Source organism: Pongo abelii, chromosome 3 (assembly GCF_028885655.2).
Source record: "Pongo abelii isolate AG06213 chromosome 3, NHGRI_mPonAbe1-v2.0_pri, whole genome shotgun sequence".
Lineage (NCBI taxonomy): Eukaryota > Metazoa > Chordata > Mammalia > Primates > Hominidae > Pongo > Pongo abelii.
The window spans coordinates 52,860,149-52,881,585 of record NC_071988.2 but is presented as its reverse complement, the minus strand read 5'-3'; the positions used below and the strand labels follow the sequence as shown (position 1 = coordinate 52,881,585).

Below are 21,437 nucleotides of genomic sequence, written 5' to 3'. Positions count from 1 at the left end.
TTTTGTTTAATAAAGATGTGTATGAGACTAGTTATAATGATTTAAAATTCATGGTCCAAAACCGCAGTTACTTTTGCACCAACCTAAATATACTACTAACTTTGAAATGTTCTCCCAGGCATTGATATTTCAGTGCCATTGTGTTTTTCAATGAAAGATTACCATCATTACAAAAAAGAAAACTAAAGGTAATTATTTGAAATAGTAGGACTGTATCAAATATTGTACAAATGAGATCAATATTGAGGGTTTAGTTGGATATTCATCAAGTGATTTTGTACTGCTTTTGTTCTTACTCATTAGTTCATTTATTTACATATTTAAGTGATGTTGTTTAGTGTATGTGGGGAGGGTGATAGTGTGCATGCACACTTCATTTTAGAGAAATCATTATTAGAGAATATGACTTGGTTCAAATATTTGGAAAAACTAGACATAAAAGGGAAAAAAATGTGGCATACATATTTCCAACTATTGATATTTTGATTTTTAAAGATTTTTTGAAGTAAGATTAAAAAAATTGTTAACATAATTCACTCTAAAGAGAAGAAAAAGAAAAAAGAACTAACCTGTGTGATTGGGATGAGACAACATTACATTGATGAAATGATTCCCAGCTTCACAAATCTGCAAAACATTTTTAACATTTTCAGTGTGATATACCTCTGCCTATTTTTTAAAAAAACATATTCTAGAGTTATATAAAATCTGTGTTGTACATTAATCCCAAAGATTCAAAAGATATATATTTTATTCTAATCATAAAGAGAAGTATTTTTTAAATTATAACAATGAAAGAAGCTGTTGCTGGCATATATTGAATAAAAATAATTAGTCACAACAAGTTGGAAATTCTGAAGATATTTTTCACACTGTTTGATAATCAAGTTTAAACTGTCTTGTTAATCAGCTTTGTACTTGTTACTATGGGGAGACTTCCAAATCACACAGAGACAACTCTTGCTGAAGACAAATTTGGCATAGCTTTATATTAATCTCAGTTCATTAACAGTAAAAATATTTCTAGTGAAATGGTGATTGTTTGATTTCCAGCTAGTTTCAGCTCAGTTTAGAAAACTACTGTGAGCAGTGCTGCCACACAAAGAAACCTGCTGCTTATCTGTCATCATGACCTCTTGATTATATGCACTCTACTAGTTGTCCCTGTTAATAGGCCATTATGTCCCTCCAAGATCAAAGGCTTACCACCATCACCTGAGAATGATAATGTTCCCAGTTCGCAACATGTGTCCTGTGAGGGTAAGACCCTTCCTTTGTCTGCCATATATACCTTATCTGATTTAACATAAGGTATGTATGTGACATATAAATACTATATTACTGATAACAGAATATGTTATTCAAAATCACTATTGTTTGAAGTCATTCAACTTGTAATATATCCCAAAAGTTGAGCACCCATTAAACTCAGTGCCTTTAATGTTATTAATCTCATAAAATATATCTGATTTTGTTCTTTTCAACCATTTCTGTATGCATTTTTCATATATAATAATAGTTCTATGGACTTTAATTTCTGGATGTTTCTCACAATAAATAACTGGTATATATTTCAACACTTTCTAAATTTTAGGAAAAAAATAGATTGAAAGAGAAAATTTAAATCCATTTTCATCATCTAGAACTGTTAGGTAAAAATGCTACTTAAAATAATCAACTTCAATAAATTAATTCACCCAGGACACAATGTAAACCAATAAACCAAATATATTAAAACTGTGTTTGAAGATCCAGAAAACAATACAAATACAAATTTTGTACCAACATAACTACACAAAATAATTATAGAAAAGGCTTTTGGTTTCTTAAGTTATCATTAGAAAGTCAGTGGAATATTGAATTTTCAGGTAATACTTTTTAAGTTGAAATTTTTACATGTAAATGTGGATAAGTGTGTGGGCTTTTGTGGCATGAAGCTGCATTCACATGCCACATATTTCATTTACTATGTATGAGAGACTAAGTGAATTTCACATTTGGAATTTCATTTCTTCACCTAAATGCAAATATTAATTTCTGTTTGTAGAGAATTCATGATGATTGAATAAAGTCAAGTACCCTGCACATCCTATTTGCTCAATAAAATTATTGTGATAATTTTAGTTATCAATTTAATCAATAGAAACTTCCACAGATTATCCTACAGTAATCTCACTTCTCTAGACTTCATTCTAACAAATCGTTAGCACTACAAAACCCATAATTACTAAACTAATGGTTTGTTACATTTCTGTTTAGTGTTCGTATCTTTTGTACATCGTTCAACTTAGACAGCTTGTCATATTTGTTTTCCATCACTCACAGTGCCAAACACAAAAATAGAAAATATTATAAAATATTTATTAAAAAGCAAGTTGTTACCAAAATTTGTGAAAAAATATGTTTTAGAAATTATAATTCTCGTGATGAAACATATTTGTTTTGAGATTATTAATATTTTCATACTCATTCAAACATCAAAATATTTTCTTCTTCCTGCTTATTTATCACCATAAAACTAAATATTGGAACGTCACTTGTTTAACCAAATAATGAGCCATGAAAAAAAAAGCATGTAGGTTTAGTTAGAGCCTGGATAGATTTATAATAACACCAAATTTTTCATTAGGTGAACCTGCCCCTGGAAGAAAATATAATTAAATACTAAAACAAAAAGTATGAGAGAGAAAGGTAGAAAAAGAAAGTGGTAAAGAAGCCAGCTTTTCCATTTTGCTATCTACTGATGAAATGCTTACATGGTAAGAGTGGGGAGAAAAAACAACTATATCTCTATGCTTAGAGATTCTTAAATATTAATTTAGCAGTTTCTTAAGGATTTTAAAGAGCAATAATAACTAGTAATTTCCATTTTAAGCACTGGCTTTTACACCTTCAGCTGAATCCAATACAGTTTGCAATGCTAACTGAATTAGATAAAACTGGTGATATAATTTCCTTTTGGGTAAAGGCTGAATAAGATCAAGAAGCTCAGTCAGTGCTGTAAAACTCAATGTATTGTTCTATTACTGATTATAATTGCAGAGCCAATTAAATGTGAAACACTGGAATATTTCTCAGCATGACATATATTTCTCCTGGATTGGTGTTTATCTAAATATGTCTTCATTTGGCATACAGTAAGTTTAAAAAGAAATTTAATAAACAAAGTTGGGACTGATGCTATGAAGAAGTTTGATTTTACATTATTAAAAGTTAAAAATTATCTTACATAATAAAACATGAGATGCTACATATTACCTATGTGTGGCCCTTATGTGACACAGATGTTCAAGATATTCTAGACAATAAACACATAGTAACATAATAAAAATACGAAGAAAACATTGCCCAGATAAATTTAGGAAGAAATAGTACTTGAACACTACATGTAAGAAGCAGCATCATTTTCCTACATTATTATAGTATAACAAATTAAGAATATTAAATGGCTTAATCATTCACAATTAAAAATTTTCAATAATTGTACTTTTAGTCAAAAAATTTAACCTATCAAATAAAAATGTTTACATTTTCTAAACACACTCACAGAACTATAAGCAACCCAGGGACATTTCCAGAACTGCTTCTGTTGTCAAGAACAAGATGGCCTAGATTTATTTAATAAAAAGTAACTAGGTGCTTTTTGCTCTACAATGTGATTATATTTAACACTAATAAGATGTACACTAAAATAGTTAAGACGGTAAATAGTATGTAATGTGCTTTTTCCCCATAATTAATAAAAAATCCACTAGGTGCTAGTGTTTTAAGTAATAATGAACTTTAGGATGATAAATAAAAAAATTTAAATGAACCTTACATTTTTATGCACAGGTGTGGCTTAAAACAAATTTAAAAATATTTATTTGTACTTATATAATCTTTATTGAGTAATTTGAATACTTCTTGCTTCAAACTAGCATTCATTTGAATAATAGCAGAATGTTAACGAACGAATAATCCATTCTATTTTCTAGAGTTATCGTTATAAGGATAAATATAAAATAAATTGTCAACTAATACGATATTGAAGAATCAGTGTCTACACACAAAAATAATCTTTTGCTTAAATAAATACCTTGATCAAGAAAGTAAATAAAAACACGTACTTTTTCAGGACCCTCTATACTCTCATTTCTCTGACCTATTAATTTTATTTTTAATCAGTACTTCCAAATATTTAACAATGTTCAGTGTAGGGCAGTATCAAATTAATAACCTACCGAGGACTTTTGTTAATGTATATTATTAGAAGTGATGCATTATGCAGCATACTGTGCTCTACAATTTTTTTTAAAAAATACACCCTGTTAAATCTCACTCTCTCAGGTTGAAGTACACAATTGAATTATAATATATGGGATTTCAGCAATAAAGTTGTTCATCTTTTACTGTTAAGCATTGTGTTTTCGTCAGTAGCCCGGTGTCGTTGTGAAATGATACCAATTACCAATGACTAAAGCAAGGGGTCGAGGGAGGACAGCTTGCAATGATACACTTTCACAATATTTAAATATTGTTAATTTTTTACAGGCCTCATAAAGTTGATCATTCTCTTCTTCAAATAAATGAAAGTGATGTATCAATAGAACAAAACTCACATGTCCTAATATAGAATTGATAGCCATCAATTAGTCAGGCTCTGTCATTTTGTGTTAGTAAAATCTTTTTGGTTTCCACAATAAAAATAATTAATCCTTATATTGTGATCTCATAATATTTTCATAGGAATGAAAATGATCTGTTTTATCTTTTAATGTAACTGTTCTCACTTTTACATGCATTGATATTGTTAATATCATTATTAATTTTTGGCAGGTGCTATATATATATATAATTTTTTTTTTTGGAGACGGAATCTTGCTCTGTTACTCAGGCTAGAGTGCAGTGGCATCATCTTGGTTCACTACAACCTCTGCCTCCTGGGCTCAAGCAATTTTCCTGCCTCAGCCTCCCAAGTAACTGGGATTACAGGTGCAAGCACCACACCCAGCTAATTTTTGTATTTTTAGTAGAGACGGGGTTTCACCATGTTGGCCAGACTGTTCTCAAACTCCTGACCTCAAGTGAACCACCTGCCTCGGCCTCGCAAAGAGCTGGGATTACAGGCGTGAGCCACCGCACCCGGCCGGCAGGTGCAATATCTTATAATTTTATCATCGGAGCAATAAGTAATAGTCATTGTATTAATTTAATTGAAATGTAGACATTGCTAAAATGTTCCTAACGCTAATACTTTTCATCTATTTCCTTTGCCAAACATTTATTCACTGAAAGAAAATAGGTTATGATGCATCTTTGGCAAAGCATACTTATATTTTCCTGTTATAGCTAGACATCAAAATATGCCCTAATAGGTACTAATGAAGAAACAGTTGTAATAATATACTCATTGTTTGCTTACAGAGGTGTTTCTCTAATAAACATTTGCTTTCACGGACAAAAAAAAAAGCGTCTGATGAATCTTCAAGAAAGCACCCTTACATGTCTTCTAAAACTGGAATTGTAAATCCGTATAGTATGAACCAATGTAGAAAGAAACGTGGTAATAACATATGCTCAGTTTATTTAGAGTTTCAGTTATTATTATTTTATCTGTAGCAACAATAATATAATAATAATTATATCTTATGTTTTATTTATTTTACTTGAATCAATATTTCAAAAATAAGGACAATTGTAGCTAAATATATTATTATAAACTTTCACTTAGGAAATTTATTAACTATTCTGATCTTGGACAATTTAATTTCTACTTTAATAGATAATGCATATCCACATAGAATTAAGTGCTTTTGACAATATAAGCCAGTATCACAATGCTTCAGCATTCATAAACATTTTATCTTATGATAATTTATATTACTATGTTCATAAAATTATAGACCTTTTTTCAATTTGTACTTTCTGCACTTTTATTATGAAGCTCTTTCATACACATTTCTATCTTTTATACAGACATAAAGATAACATGTATTGTGCTTTAAAAGAAATACATTTAGTGTAAATTTTGGGTTTAACCAAAAATACATGTACTAACCAATATATTTTCAGTTTTCAAAATAAATAATGGTAAGACTGTAAATAAAAGTTCAGATATTGCATTTATATTATTACATAACATGAAATATATATTAATATTTTGATATATTTTATGAATTTATTTTTTGCATGAAACAATTATTGCAAAAATTTTGATATAGGAGATGTTATTATCAATCAATAAAAATAATTCAAATCATTTGATTTTGGGATTTGCTTAAGGCTGAATATTATTTCATCTCTACTATGATGGTCTATCTCATTATCACAACCTTGGAAATATCAGAATTATTTTTTAATTTATAGAGCTCTCATGCGATATTGTATAACATAAAAATATGAAAATATAGCATAAAAATAGCACCATAAAGTAAATATCTTCAGAAAGAAAGTTAGTTTACATACACTAACTCTGAAGTAAATGATGATTGAAAACATACACGATTTTTTCACAGGAGTTCTTTTTACATTAGATTCGATATCACATATTCTAACAAGTGAAATCTTTATAGTTTTATAATCGCTGCTGATTTTGATTTAAATCATTACTCTTATATTTCTGCAGTTTGGAGTAAGTTAGTCGTAGCTCAAAATAGACAATTATTATAAACTATAATGAAATGAGTGAAGCACAATATTGCCATTAATTTTATATCTTTAGTTAGTCAAAATCAAAGAATTTTCCACGAAATAGGAACCTGATTTTACAACATATTATGTACACATTGTAAATTATTTTGTTTTCCTTACAATATATTTTGCTTAATATGTTAGGAAACTCAGAATAGTAGTAGAAAAAATCAGAGGGAGATGAAAATAAATTTATAACCATTAATAGTCTACAAAATAGATTAATCTGACATGGGTAATCGAGAATTAACTACAAATCTATTCAACATGGTTCTATTATCTTCTTACTAGGTGATAATCTGATTTTACATAACAACAGGGGCAAAATCAATTTAAATGAATAATACTTTCTTTATCTTACATTAAAAGAGTACATAGGTCAAAAATAAGAATAAGTTTTGTTAATATAATGTTTTATCAGCAAAAAAAATAGCATTTACAATTAAGATAGGTATTTTCTGGTTGAATTGCATATTATATAAGATTGATCCATTAATTTCTCCTTTATTTCTTCTGTACAATATGGATTGTACTATCTACTGTTAGTTTATATTACCATAAACAGTATGTAGTAGAATATAATTTCAAACGCATTGGACTTGACATGCTGACTATTCTTTCCAAATCATTTGCACGTATAGTATTTATAATAAGTTTCAAACATACATACACATATATTCAGTTATTATAAATTGAAGAATAAACTTTAATTTGCAGAACGTTATGCTTACAATGAATAGTAGGCCTCTTTATGTTTATATGCAAACTCAATCAACTAATTGAATATTGTTATTATGTCTTATAATGGATTCAGTTTCCTAACACTAATATCTTAATATCATATATTATTTGTGAAAGTTAAATATGTCTTAGCAGTAAACACTACTAAGAAATTTCAGGACTAACAGGTCTTCTTTATTTCTTATGACAACTTATGTGTGTAAAAGAGTCACAGTGGGCATTCTATCTTATTTCTAAATTTTGCTTTTCTATGGAATATAACTACATTCAATTTTTTCACTTTTAAGTAAGGTTTTCACCTATACTTAATATCATACTATCTATAATTAAAAGCACAGGTTTTAATTATATTACTTTCAATATTTAAAAAAATATTTAAATCTAAAGATTATAGAAATTTAAAGTTTATTAAATTGTTAAATCTGTGATTGAAACAGACAATGCTTGTTATGTGCTTAAATGTGGAATTAAAGTTATCACATTTACCTGCTTCATCTCTATTGGACATAGTCTATTACAGCATCTATCAGTGTTTGTCTAATTTAGCATCTTGGGGTTTATTAATTTTTGCCTGGGGCTATATGAAATATATTTGATTAATAAAGTGATACGTGAAGAGGAAAAACCAGTAGCTTAATAAGAAAGCAGAATTTTTAAGTCTCTGGGGAAAAAAAGTATAATTGCAAGCTATTAGAATTTTGCTTATGTCTAATTATGCCTCTTAACATTTTGAGAAAAATATTATAACATATTTATAATAACATAACTTTTTTAAATAAAAGAAATGACTTATTAAAAGTTTTTTTTTATTATTATTATACTTTAAGTTTTAGGGCACATGTGCACAACGTGCAGGTTTGTTACATATGTATACATGTGCCATGTTGGTATGCTGCACCCATTAACTCGTCATTTAGCATTAGGTATATCTCCTAATGCTATCCCTCCCCCCTTCCCCCACCCCACAACAGTCCCCAGTGTGTGATGTTCCCCTTCCTGTGTCCATGTGTTATCATTGTTCAATTCCCATCTATGAGTGAGAACATGCGGTGTTTAGTTTTTTGTCCTTGTGATAGTTTGCTGATTTTATAGTATTGTCATACACATTTGAAAAGAGGGAATAAATACATACATAGCCATATTATATTTGAGAAAAAGGAAGAAATCAATAATATTATATGAAAAGGGAGTTGTCTTAATTACACAGAAAAAATTATAACCCACAATTTTTTTGAAAAAGTGGACAACATCATAAGGAGGAGAAAAAGTAGAATAATAATCAGATATTAATCTAAAACATACTGAAATTACTAACAAATAGGCGGTTATTATTTTGTTTATCCATGAATTTATTCTTCTCTTCCCTCAGATTTACTGAGTAGTTAATATCAGAACATTAGTCTTAATACAATAGGGGTTGTAGTACGCTGTATACAACGTTGCATAACGCTATTACAACACGTGAACCATGGAATTCCTCTCCTTGAACAGTATGCACAATTGGAAAATTACAAGGCTGTGATATGTTTTCAACATATTGTTGAAAAAATTCCAAATACATAAATAATCTGAGCCATTTATTCAAACAAGTAATGAGTTCCTGCTATGCCAAACTATATGCTGAAAAGACAAAAAAAGATCTGTCCTTTTCAAAGCCAACACAGTGGAGGACGTTCTTACCTAAACTATTAACTAAAGATACGTAGAGAGAGAGAAAGCAAGAGAGGGTCATGTGAGAGCTCCTTACAAAGTGTGGCAGGTGATTATGACCTGTATTAAAATGGTTAGAAATAAGTTATTGAACACAAACTTTGCAAGAAATATGAACTTGTAGATGAATCATAGGAATTAACTAATTTATCAATGACAGGGATGAAAGGAGAATATGAACACAGATGAAAGCAAGGAGTTATAGAGCTTATAAGCACTAAAAAAAAGTGTCAAATGAAACAATTAATGCATTTTAGAAATAATCAAGAGTCTTGTGTACCAGATTGATTTCCATGCAATTTTATCTACGTATATGTTTATTTACATAGAACAATCTAAAGAAATTGAATGAGAACAGTTTAGAAAGAGCCAGGTTTTATTAAAAAGGCAAACTCTGTGTTCATCTTGAATTAGTTAAATTAACAATTATGCCAAAGTGTTTTTGGGGTGTTTGTCTGTAAGATTTGCAAAAAATTTTTGCTCTTTATAGGTTGGTAAATGTGCATACAGTAAGATCAGTGAGTATAAATTTTTCAAATATTTATTGTATTTCAAATAATTCTAATCAACCTTTAGAGATGACTACATTTTGATTATAAAATTTAGAGAGCTAAAGCCTTGATTATAGAAAGTTAAATTATTTACTTCATTTTATATTATTATGTATATTAGATAAATATATATCATATTTTCTACATGGCAAATCTTCAGATACAATCTGTTTTCCTTCTTAATAGTACCAAAGTTAGAGCATGAATAGTGAAATATATATATGATACATACCAGAAAATTGATAGCAGATACTGTGATTTGCCTGTTTCCAAATGCTGGAGAGTAGAAAAGGAATATGTCATGCAGATACTCATAGTTTGGATTGTCAAATATATAGACATAATTCAGGCAGTATTTATTGGGTATAAATTCTATAATCGATAGAACAGTCTAGTATGTAATTCACCTTTTGGGATGATACTTTTGCAATCTAAAGTGTTGACTTTTTTTCACATGTAATTTTTTTATTAACATAATGATATTTAAATTACAAATGGAATATAGTATTAATTTGCATTATTAAACTCCTTGAAGGCAGATTTAGTATTTGTCCATTTTAAAAGCACACTTAAGTGTGGCCAAGCATATAATGGCACCACAAAATAACTCTCATTTTTAATGTTTAACAATAAAAAGAAAAATGCTGATTATAGTCATTTGTTTTCTACATTGATGTTTTGTAACAGGCAGAATTATAAGTATTTTATATTTTTATTATAACAAATATATGATGTATTACTTTCCGGACCTTAAAATAAAGAAAAATATAGGTTAAGTTCCAAAGGGCAGATAAAGAGTAATGTAGAAAACACCATTAAAGCAATGTTCTAAAGGTAGAGTTGCCCATTGTGGAAAAGTTGGAATATTCGATAATAATAAAAATAGAATTATTTGATAAACCTATCATCATGTTTATTAACAGTTGCATTCCTATCTTCTCATTTTATGTATGTGAGCATGTAAATTGTATTTATATAAACACATTTACATCTACACATAAAAATATTATCCCTCATTTTAAAATGTGCATTTTTCACCTAACAGTATATTTAAAGATTTTTCAATATTATTAAACACTCATTGTCATAACTGTAATTGAATCTCATGATAATGCAAGACATGGCTAGCTCTTAAAACATTAATTGTAGAATGGCTGAAAACGTCCCTTTAATTTTATGTGTGATAAATAATACTGCTTTGAACATCTTTATGTATAAATCTTTTACTAAATTTTGTTTTCTTGGGCTACAAATTTAAAAGCATATTTCAGTTAAAGGTTATATAAGTATTTTGCAGAGATATATATTCATAGTATATATATATATATATACACAAACCATATGTACATGAATTGGAAGTTTTGTTTTTATGAAGTTTACATATCTAATAGTAAAATAAAATATATTAACAGAAAATATTTAGGAAATAGAGAAAAGTAGTAAGGGAAAAGAAAATGGACTAAAATCTCATCAACCATAGAAAACCAGTCAATATTATGATTTTCCCCTTTGACATATTCATATATGTTGTACATTTTTATAATATTTGATGTAACAATTTTATAACCTACTTTTCTCTTAACATAATGTTATACCAATTTTGCCATATAATTAAACATTCTGCTCTTGCCAAATCACAAGTGGTTGATATGCATCTGTATCAGCCATAATTCTTTTATTTATACCTACTATTCAGTGTAACTTTACTCATTCAACTATAGTTATCAAGAACTCTCATGACAGTCACTGAACTGTGTGCTTGTGGTAAAGTACACACAAAGCCGAAGTCAATCTTAATTGAACTTACAGTCTGACTCGGAAAAGTACTAATCATATGAGAACAAATGGAAGTTTGCAAAATTGATAAGTGCTACTATACAGATCTATGTAGTATTTAACAAAATAACTGAAAAGGATATTTTGTAATCTGGGAGATCAGGGAGGATTCTTCTGAGTACACAATTAAGCTTTGATTTATAAAAATGAATGGACATTAGAATAGAGAAGAGAGGGTTCAGAGCACATTAGACAGAGGGCAGTAAACATGCCTTATTCTTGTTTTTAAATGAAAATGAATAATGATGTGATAAAAACAAGTAACGAGTGAAGAGTCTAATATTTTTCATATTTATTTCCAAAAAAAACAAAGTTATAGGTAGTGTAAAGAGAAAAAAACTTTCTCTTTACATTAGTCATTATAACACTTATTAAAATGTTTAATAATATTTTATAATTTGTATAATGTTTCACATTTAGATAGGTAAAAATAACCTAATAGGCCATTATTCTTTGATTATGTTGATAGTAGACATTTATATATCAAGATTTTTGAACCGATACATTCTGATTTGGGGATATTAAAACGTTCCTGCCCCTGGACAGTTTTACAATTTTGATAAGGTATTTCATTTAGTTGTATTTAAATATTATTCAAGAAGTATGGAAAATAAACTCTCTGGTAGAATATGTGTTGGAAATATGTATATAACACGTTGTTTTTCAATTAAGTTAGCTTTTCTGTATTAATATACAGATGCTATTAACTTTATGTAGCCAAATTTGATGAGAATAGATTGTGGTGAAAATTGTGATAAAAGTCAAACACTGTTACCACAGAGAATTCCAAAAGAAGTGGGAAAAAGATCAGTTGGCATACAGCACAAAGAACAGCAGTGTCAATTATGACAAAAAAAAAACAATAGAAAACCAGAAAAAATAATCATGGCAGTAATGTAAGAAAAAAAAAATCCTGAATTAAAGTCTTAATTATGTATGTTGAAGGAGCATATTTTATATAAAGTGAAAGTATAGAATATGTGATTAAAGATTAAACAGGTAAAGTCCAAAAGTCCAGTAACTTTTTTATTTTTCTAATTTTGAGGGTAAAATGAGGGAAATTATGTTGTAAGCATGCATAATTTAATGAAAATTTTCAAGAGGAACAATATAAAAATTGGATCAATTGTCTGTTTTGTAACCTTAAGCAGATGGATTTAATGAAGCAAAGTAAGATATATTAAAACAAAAATTAAAAGAATTATTGATTTGTTTAATTGAAGTGTTTCATCTTCCTTAAATATGATTATTTACTAAGATTATACCTGCTTTGCTGAAAACAGCTTTAATATGTACTATTTTCTTTTTTGTTACCTTGTCATAGGTGCTCTGTAATTATTATTATATCTTTTACTGTTAAAATAATTTAGGAAGTGTTTTAAATATCACCTCATTTTGCTTTTTAAGAATTTTTTGTGCTTATATTGTACTTTTAAGGTTTATTTTATCTCATCTAAAGATAATGTAGTTTTTGCTATTTGTGCTTTGTGAGTACAGAATTGAATTTTTATGATGTAATATATAATCAATTTTTAAAATTAAAATAAATCTATTAATTATAATCAAAGTTATGAAATGGGAAAATATTCTACTAAAGTCTTAGAAAGTGATCAGAAATGAAAGAGAAGGTTTTTTACAGCATAAATGTAGAAAAGAGTGAAATTTTACAGAAAAAAACAATAAATGGCATAAGCATGGAACAAATTAGAGAGAGTCTCTGGGTCCTGTTATTTGTCAACAATGTGTGTTAGGTATCCTAAGCCCATATAACTAACAGTTTAAGAAATAGGAGGAAAAAAAAAAGAAAGCCCTTGGGTATGTGAATCAACTTTTTCAACTGAAAATTATATGAAATCTAGATTCAGATCAAGTATATAAAAAAAAAAGGAAATAGAAGCCTCTACTACCTGGATCAAAACTCAAGATAAAGGTGATGTGCTCATTTTTGTGAAGGGGATCTCCATGATGATGTCTATACAGAATTTATGTGTCTGGCTGGCTGTGGAATGGCTAACCTCTTGCACAGTTTACTGTTATCTGTATCTACGCTATAGATTATTTTCCAGTTATTTGCTGAGTAAATTTGGAAAATCTGCCTACATTTTCTAAAGTTTAGATATTCATCTGTAAAGTGGGAATACAAACAGTATAATTTTCATGAGGATTCAATGAGACAAAATGTGCCAACTGTTTAGCATTGTACCTAATAGAAAGCCTTAATAAAAGTTAATTTATGCTTTCTCTATTAAAGGAAAAAGCAGCTTATTCTATCATATACTGTTTTAGAAGTCACATTATTATTTAGCGTGATTTAACTAAAGCATAATAGCTGTATCTCATGTATATTACAACCATGTTAAGTGTGGACTTCCTAGACAAGATATTCATTTTCCACTTGTCGTCAGTATTAAAATGCTATAATATGTTTTCACAGAATTTGAGTCCTACTTATATCTTATGCATTTAAAGATCTTGAGCGTAGTGAAATTATCTTTTCATGGCATCATTTTTCTAGCCTTCAATGGGGAATATTAAAGCCGCAAAATAATGTTTTTAATTAAAAATAAATAGCATATTTACAGTTATTAACAAATATTGTTTTCAATAAATGTTTTACATATATTAACAAAATTTACTATTATTATTTTGTAACCAATATGGAAATGAAGCATTTTTCAGAAGCATGTCTTATTAACATAGTCTGGAGCAATACTTCTATGTGCTAACGTTGTAAAGAGAATAAGTATATCTTATAAAATATATGAAAAATCAGAAGATACAGGAAATTTTCACTTTCAATATTCATAGTTAATTGTTAGTATTAAGACCAGCTGAAGTTTTAATCATTGAAATCAATGACTCTTCACTTCCCAGACTGAACTTGTTGGTTTTGGCAAAGACCCTGAACACTGTAATTCTTTATATTACAACTTCAGCCAAGAAATAAAAGGAAGTTTAAGTTATTTTCTAAAATTTAAGATAAAGTTTGAATATACCATTATTTCCATTTATTTTAAACTTTGTAAACACCAGAAATAGCCCACAAAAATAATTGTCAAATAAATGAAAAACCATTTAATTATTGAGCTTTACATTGTGTGCCTTATGTGCTACAGTAAAAGCTGAAGAGAGAAAAGTCCACATTGAAGGAAGAAATGAAATTCCTTGATCAGGGCAAACTTTTTCCTTGAAGATTAAGAACCAAGGAATTAGGTTTCATCCAGTGTACATTCAACCAAATTTTTCGTCTGAGTCAAGAGCCATGATATTTTAGTAAATCAAATCATAAATAGAAACTAATATGTCACAGAAAAATTGGCCCCTATTTTTTGTTGAATTATATTTAAAAGAATAATTAAATGTTTATCATTTACTTGTAAAATATCTGATAGCGGATTAGTATACGATTGTATAATTATATAATAATTTTATCTTTAATTGTTGTTTTTTCATTTTATTAGCTGGTTTTTTGGAGGTTTACAACCTACTAATATTTTTGGTGGTTCGTGTAGAAACAAAATAAATAAAAATACATGAGTCCAATTGGTCTTTTAGGCCTACATAGACATTTAAAGAAATATGATATGAAAGCAATTTAAAAATGAATTGTTTCATTTTTTATTTATTCCTTTATGTTCTGCTGTTCACATTACGTATGTCATTTAGAATAGAGCTTTTAGGTTGGTCCTTTAGTATAGGGTTAGTTAAGAAGAAACCCTACATACATGGTGGTGTATATAGTGGATGATTAATGTAGTAGGCAATCCAAGAAGTAAATCCCCAGTAAAAGGCACAACTCTGCAAACAAAACAAAACAAAATAAAAGTTAGGAAAAATATGTAATATATATTTCAATGGTGACATACATTTATATTATATGCATGTCACAATTTGAAACCACCACATACATTTATATTAGACACTGCAGCATTTATATGTAAAATGGTACAAATTTTCTAAGTGAAATAAATGGAATATTTTTTTGCCCAATATAATAGTGAGAGAGGAGCCAGGTAGGGGCTGGTTAGGCAGGCAGAGAGGGAGGGTCTCAGAAGAGGGCCAACACCTGTGGGACTGTGCCCGCACTGCCCCTGTTATGTAGTTAGCAGGAGAAAATATGGTTCAGAATTTCTTGTTATACCAAGATGTTTGCTCAGAAGGGACTTTCCAGCCACCCGCAGAGGCACAGACAAGGACCAAGGTGTCCTAAAATGATCCTGACCACATTATAATGCTATTAGCATTGTGCTTTAACCCTCCCTGCTCCATGGGTTTCGCTTGGGCACTCATGAGTAGTAACCAAGATGGAGTAGCTATAGCCAACCCCAGGCATGCACAGATGCAACACCCCCGGGGGGAATTTTACCCCTCCCCTTAGGGTAAAACCCACAAAAGACTTCCTTGTCTTTGCCACATAAAAGACTGAGGACTCAGACCCATTCTTACAATGCTCTTCATGTCCCCTGTTGCTGCTGAGAGCATTTCTATTGCTTAATAAATGTTACTCTGCCTTACGTACTCTCCAGTGTCCATGTTCCTTATTCTTCTTGGTCATGAGACAAGAACTCAGACCTCACTAAACTAAGGAATAAGGAGACTGTAACATTTTGGGGAATTGCCGGGATCATGGGAAGGGTGAGTAAGAGCAGACTTCTTTTACTTTCATTTCCAAGAGCCCTTGGCTCTCTTTATTACATGAAACTAAACAAAACACTGGGCCTCTGTCAGCCAGTTAAGAGTGAATAGCATGGCTGTTGCTCCTACAAGACTCAAAAGACAAGCTTATCGATGAGGACTTTGTCAAAACCTCTTCATCCGTGGGTGTTGGGAATGTTTATTCTGTTCCAATCCAGTTTCCCATCATGGAGCTCTAGCCATTGTGTGGGACTTAGAAGGATATCCTGGGGCGACTGAAGGTATCTGGCTGAGGCTACATCTTGGTGTTACGCAAAGGCCTTTGGACTGGCTCCAGTCCCTGACACCCCATTAGGGTGCTGGATAAAGATTTCCAGTATTTTCTATCACATTTTCTTTCTTTTGACACTATCATCGTTGCTCTCCCTTCTTTATATTCAGTGTTATGTGTGTTTTTGCAACCAGGAGAGATAATATTATTGGGAAAATTGAGTAGCTTGCTTACTCATCAGAAGTGTAACCCAGAACAATGTTGCTTTTACCTGTTCTTAGAACAAGGGACATATGAAGATTTATAGAATTTCCTTTCTCCAGTCAAGGAGACCCACTGGCACTGTACAGGAGGCTATTTGTCCCTGGGTGACTATTCTCCTCTCCATCTAGGCTGCTTCTTATTTCCATGAGAGAAGTCAGCACTGCTCAGCAAGCATAGAAGTGTGCACTATGTGAGAAATCAATTTTCTTCTCCTAGGAGGCTTATTTTGAGGGATGCCTACCAAGCCCCAAACTCCTCTCTTTCAAACCTCTATCTGAAAAGAATTTGGACACAAAGTTACAGGCTAGGATTTGTCAAGGTGACTGACAATGCAAGGATTTGTTTCTGTGGGGAGCTCTATAGGTCCTATGTCAGGGGAGCCCTAATTCCCTGGCTACTAGCACACAGAATTAGCCAAGACAATCCCTACATTTTCAAAGACACCAATTTTTCCTCCAAGTTTAACAACCCCTGGGCAGGAAGAAGGGGCTAGTTTTGGAGGTCAGTCACTTTCATTTCCTTGAATGCTATGATCTGGCTCTGTCCATTACCTATCAGTCAAGGGATGCTCTTTAAAGATTTAAGGACACCCTCCTCCATTAATGTTTCTTGCCCCAGTTCAATTACTTCAAGGTATTTTCCAAGTTTCAAGTGGGAACCTTTGGGTATGAAGCTCAAAAGAAGAAATAGCTCTGAGGGACCCCAAAGGTGGTCAACACCAGAGACCTGGGGTGCAGCATAGGTAAGTGTGACTATTCCTACCTTCCAGCCCTCCTGGTCTGTTGTTGGAGGTCACACTTGCATCCACAGGCGACCCCTATAAAGGTTGCTGGGACCCAGAAGATACAAGGAGGAGGAGAGGAGAAAGGAGATGTCTTTTCTCTCTCTCTCCTCGTCCAAGTTCACCCTAAAAGTGGAAGACAGACTAAGGGATGCCTTTTCTACCCTCTCTTTCCATATGTGTAACAATCAATCTTCAGCCTGCACTCCCCTTAAGAACAACCTGGATCACCAGGACTCCTTTTACCCTCAGACCCTAACGTTCACTCTGGGCAAGCCCCAACATCACTTATTTATGGAGGCCTTCCAGAATTTAACCCATGTATTTAAACTGTTCTAAAAGGATGATAAGTTACTCTTAAATCAAACTCTGACCACTGCTGAGAAACAGGCAGCCTTGCAAGCAGCAAAGAAATTTGGATATGAGCTTCGTATCTCATATAATACCAGAGACAGGGGAAAGCCTTATCCAGTTGGAAAGACAGCAGTACCATTGAATGACCCTAAATAGGATCCTAATGATAATATGGGAGAATGGAGGAGAAAACACTTTCAAATGTACATACTGGAGGGCTTACGAAGGACTAGAATTAGGACCATATGAGAATTCCTCTGCCTTTCTGGAACAACACCCTCCCACAGCCTGAAAAAGCCAGAGCAGTTAGCTCCCCGTTCCTCCTAATGGCAGTTAGGGTTAACACTTCAGAGTGGGAAATGAGAGAGGAGGTAGGTAGGGGCTAATTAGGCAGATAGAGATGGAGGGTCTTGCAAGAGGGACAATGCCTACAAGAACACACCTGAACCACCCATTATGTTATGTAGCTGGCAGAAGGAAATGTGGTTAAGAATTTCCTCTTATACCAAGATGCTTACTCAGAAGAAACTCTCCAGCCACTCGCGCAGGTGCAGACAAGAACCGAGATGCATACTAAATTGATCCTGATCCTGAACTCATAGTGCCATTAGCATTGTGGCTTAACCTTCCCCCTTCCACAGGTTTTCATTAGGCACTCATGGGTAATAGCCAAGATGGAGTATCTATGGCCAACCCCAGGCATGTGCCCATGCAGCAACCTGAGGGGGAGCTCTACCCCTCCCCTTAGGGTGTAAGACACAAAAGACTTCCCTGTCTTTGCCACATAAAAGACCCAGAATTTAGCCCCATTTCTGGCAACCTATTCAGGTACTCTCTAGCTGCTGAGAGCTTTTATGTTGTTTAATAAATCCTACTCTGCCCTAATCACTGTCTGGTGGCCATGTGTCTTAATTCTTCTTGGTTGTGAGACAAGAACTCGGACCTCACTAAACTAAGGCATAAGGAGATGGTAACAGTAGCATTTTACGAATGCTATTTTAATATCACTAAGAAAATGCATTTCTTTGCTCCAATTGTACTAATATTAATGGATATTTGTGATATATGTCAAGTTAACAGAATATTTTAGAAAAATTTGGTGAGAATTATTTTTTCTAGCAAGTAGTAAATACAAATGAATTACTAAAAATAAAACATAAATTATCAATTGCATAAGATACACTAATATCTTTCCAACAGTTAGTGAATTTAAAGAATAAATTATTTGATAATTGGTAGTAACACATGTTGATTGACTGGAATGGAAATGGCTCGGATTTAGGAGTTGTAGTCTATAATGTTGATCTTGAACTGATTTGATTAATTGTAATATCTTCTATTAAAAAAGCAGTCCTAAATGACTTCTGAGGTCTCAGAATTTCAGAGTTTACTGCTTTATTGCAATGACAACAATAGAATGTCTGTTCTGTTGCAATATTACAAAGCAGATATTTGACAAAAAACAGGACACTTTTTGTACAGACAAACCTTTTTTTGAAAATAGATTTTAAATTGAAAAATAAAATTTAGCTTAAATTGAAAATTGAGTTTCAATATGTTGTCTAATGTACTTTTCCATGTCAATATTTTACATATTTTTTCATATTTTGGTAGTTATTTGTAGTTGATAACTGTTGCATTCACAATTTCTAGAAGAGCAAACACACTAGCATCATATTGACAACTGCCATAATAATGGAATATAGTATCACCATTTTAATCCCACACAGATGTATATTTGTAGGAACATTCTTATATTCTTCTCTTCAAGTGGCACTCAAAGAATCTGAATTCAATGCTTAGTATTACCAAAATTAAAAGATTCCTAGGAGTATCTAGCTTGTCTTGTAATATGAGGTAATGACAAATCTTTCTATGGGGTTAAGTTCAAATTAAATATATCACACAAAAAATGGCATTTTAAGAAAAGAATGTTTAAGATATGCTTATACAATTAAACATGAAAATCTAAGTTTTGGAAGGAAACAATGATTAAATATTTTGCAAAGGATCCAACATATAAAATGTCTCAATCATTATTAAAAATACAAAGCATCCTCACCATTATCAAATTTTTCAAAGGTGTGTGTCCTGCAGAAACTTTGTGAACAAATAAGGTTTCCAAAAGGTATCGGACGTAGTGGATACAATGACAGAAGCAAGCCAAGCTGGAAAAAAAATAAAACATAAACATGAAAATCCTTTTGAAATTCTGGCTTGCCTCATGCATGATACATTTTAATTTTTTTAGTTTAATATTCTAGCTATTAGGACACATTGTTTCTGGTAGCTAAAACACAAATGCTTACTTTAATATTTTCACAATTTTCTAAATTTAGTAATAAAAGTAGCTGTTATAAGAGTCTCTATAAATTTACTTCTGATGACATTAGAAATATTTTATAATACCAGTCATAAACTGTTATGCTCACACCTGTCCCAGGAGTGGGTATAAATATAATAATTGCAAATATGTTCATATCAAAATGCCTCGACTGAAACAGACAATTTACAAGTTTTAAGAATATCCAAAGCCTACTTGGAATGTATTTGACATTTTATAATATTCAGAATAACTTCTTAATTGTCTGGTTGTCCTTTAGCAAGTACTAAGATTGAGAAAATTTAAATTGCATTTTCTGTGCAGTAGTAATGTAGCTTTGTGCTTTGTTTTTGTTTTGTTTGTTTTTTCCTACCTAATATTGTAATAGTTTGTCTCTTTGTGTGTTTGTTTGTGTTGCTGTACTCTAAGTTACCACCTCTTCTTATCATTTTTATATAATTACTATCTTAAAAGTAAATGTAAAACGTGATTGATTTATAGCAGTATATTTTTCTGGATATAGTATAAACAATGCATTTTTCATTAAGATTTGTACCTATTTTGTTATATTTATAAATGTGAAATCTCAAAAACTTTGGTTGCTATTAAAGAAATCAATACGGATCAAAGATGACCTAGTTTTTGTGTGTTGTTTGTTTTTGTTTTTAGAGCCAGGATCTTGTTCTGTTGTCCAGGCTGCAGTGCAGTGGCATGATCTCTCAGGCTTAAACTTTCAGGCACCAGCAATCTTCCCACCTCAACTTCCTGAGTAACTAGACTACAGGACCATGCCACCATGCCCGGCTAATTTCTTTGTATTTTTTGTAGAAACGGGTTAAAACTTGTTGCCCAGGCTAGTCTCAAACTCCTGGGCTCACGTAATCAACTTGCCTGGGGTTCCCCAACTGCTGGGATTACAGGCATGAGACACCACATCTGACTGATGACATACTTTAACCAGTAAAGGTTGAGCATAAAAATCAGCATATCATTTACTCTATATAATAATAAAATCAGACATTGAGTTTATTTGTAAGTTTGGGAGTTGATTTTAGTGGAAATGATTTCTGGTATGAGTAGGGTGACTTTAGGAAAAACAAATAATTAAATAAACACTAACCTGGTTAAGTCAGCAGCAAATTTATCATTATTCATTAATTCGTAAAAACAAAATTGTGAACCTATTATGTAACATAAATGTTTTATGTGGTGCAGATACCTATAAGTATAATGGCAAATTCTGAAAAAGGTCAGAGAGCAAGCAACATGAATATCTGGGGGAAGAGCTTTCTAGAAAGT

The 21,437-nt window shown here is 31.2% G+C and overlaps 1 protein-coding gene across 2 annotated transcripts in view; it reads right to left on the bottom strand.

Moving 5' to 3' along the window:
- TECRL (trans-2,3-enoyl-CoA reductase like) overlaps positions 1-21,437 on the bottom strand; it is a 137,489-nt gene that overhangs the window by 13,876 nt on the left and 102,176 nt on the right. For both annotated transcript variants that reach the window (NM_001133988.1, XM_024245654.2), the window contains 4 exon segments: positions 570-627; positions 9,907-9,950; positions 15,236-15,308; positions 19,878-19,983. In NM_001133988.1, coding sequence (NP_001127460.1) covers positions 570-627; positions 9,907-9,950; positions 15,236-15,308; positions 19,878-19,983 — 281 coding nt within the window.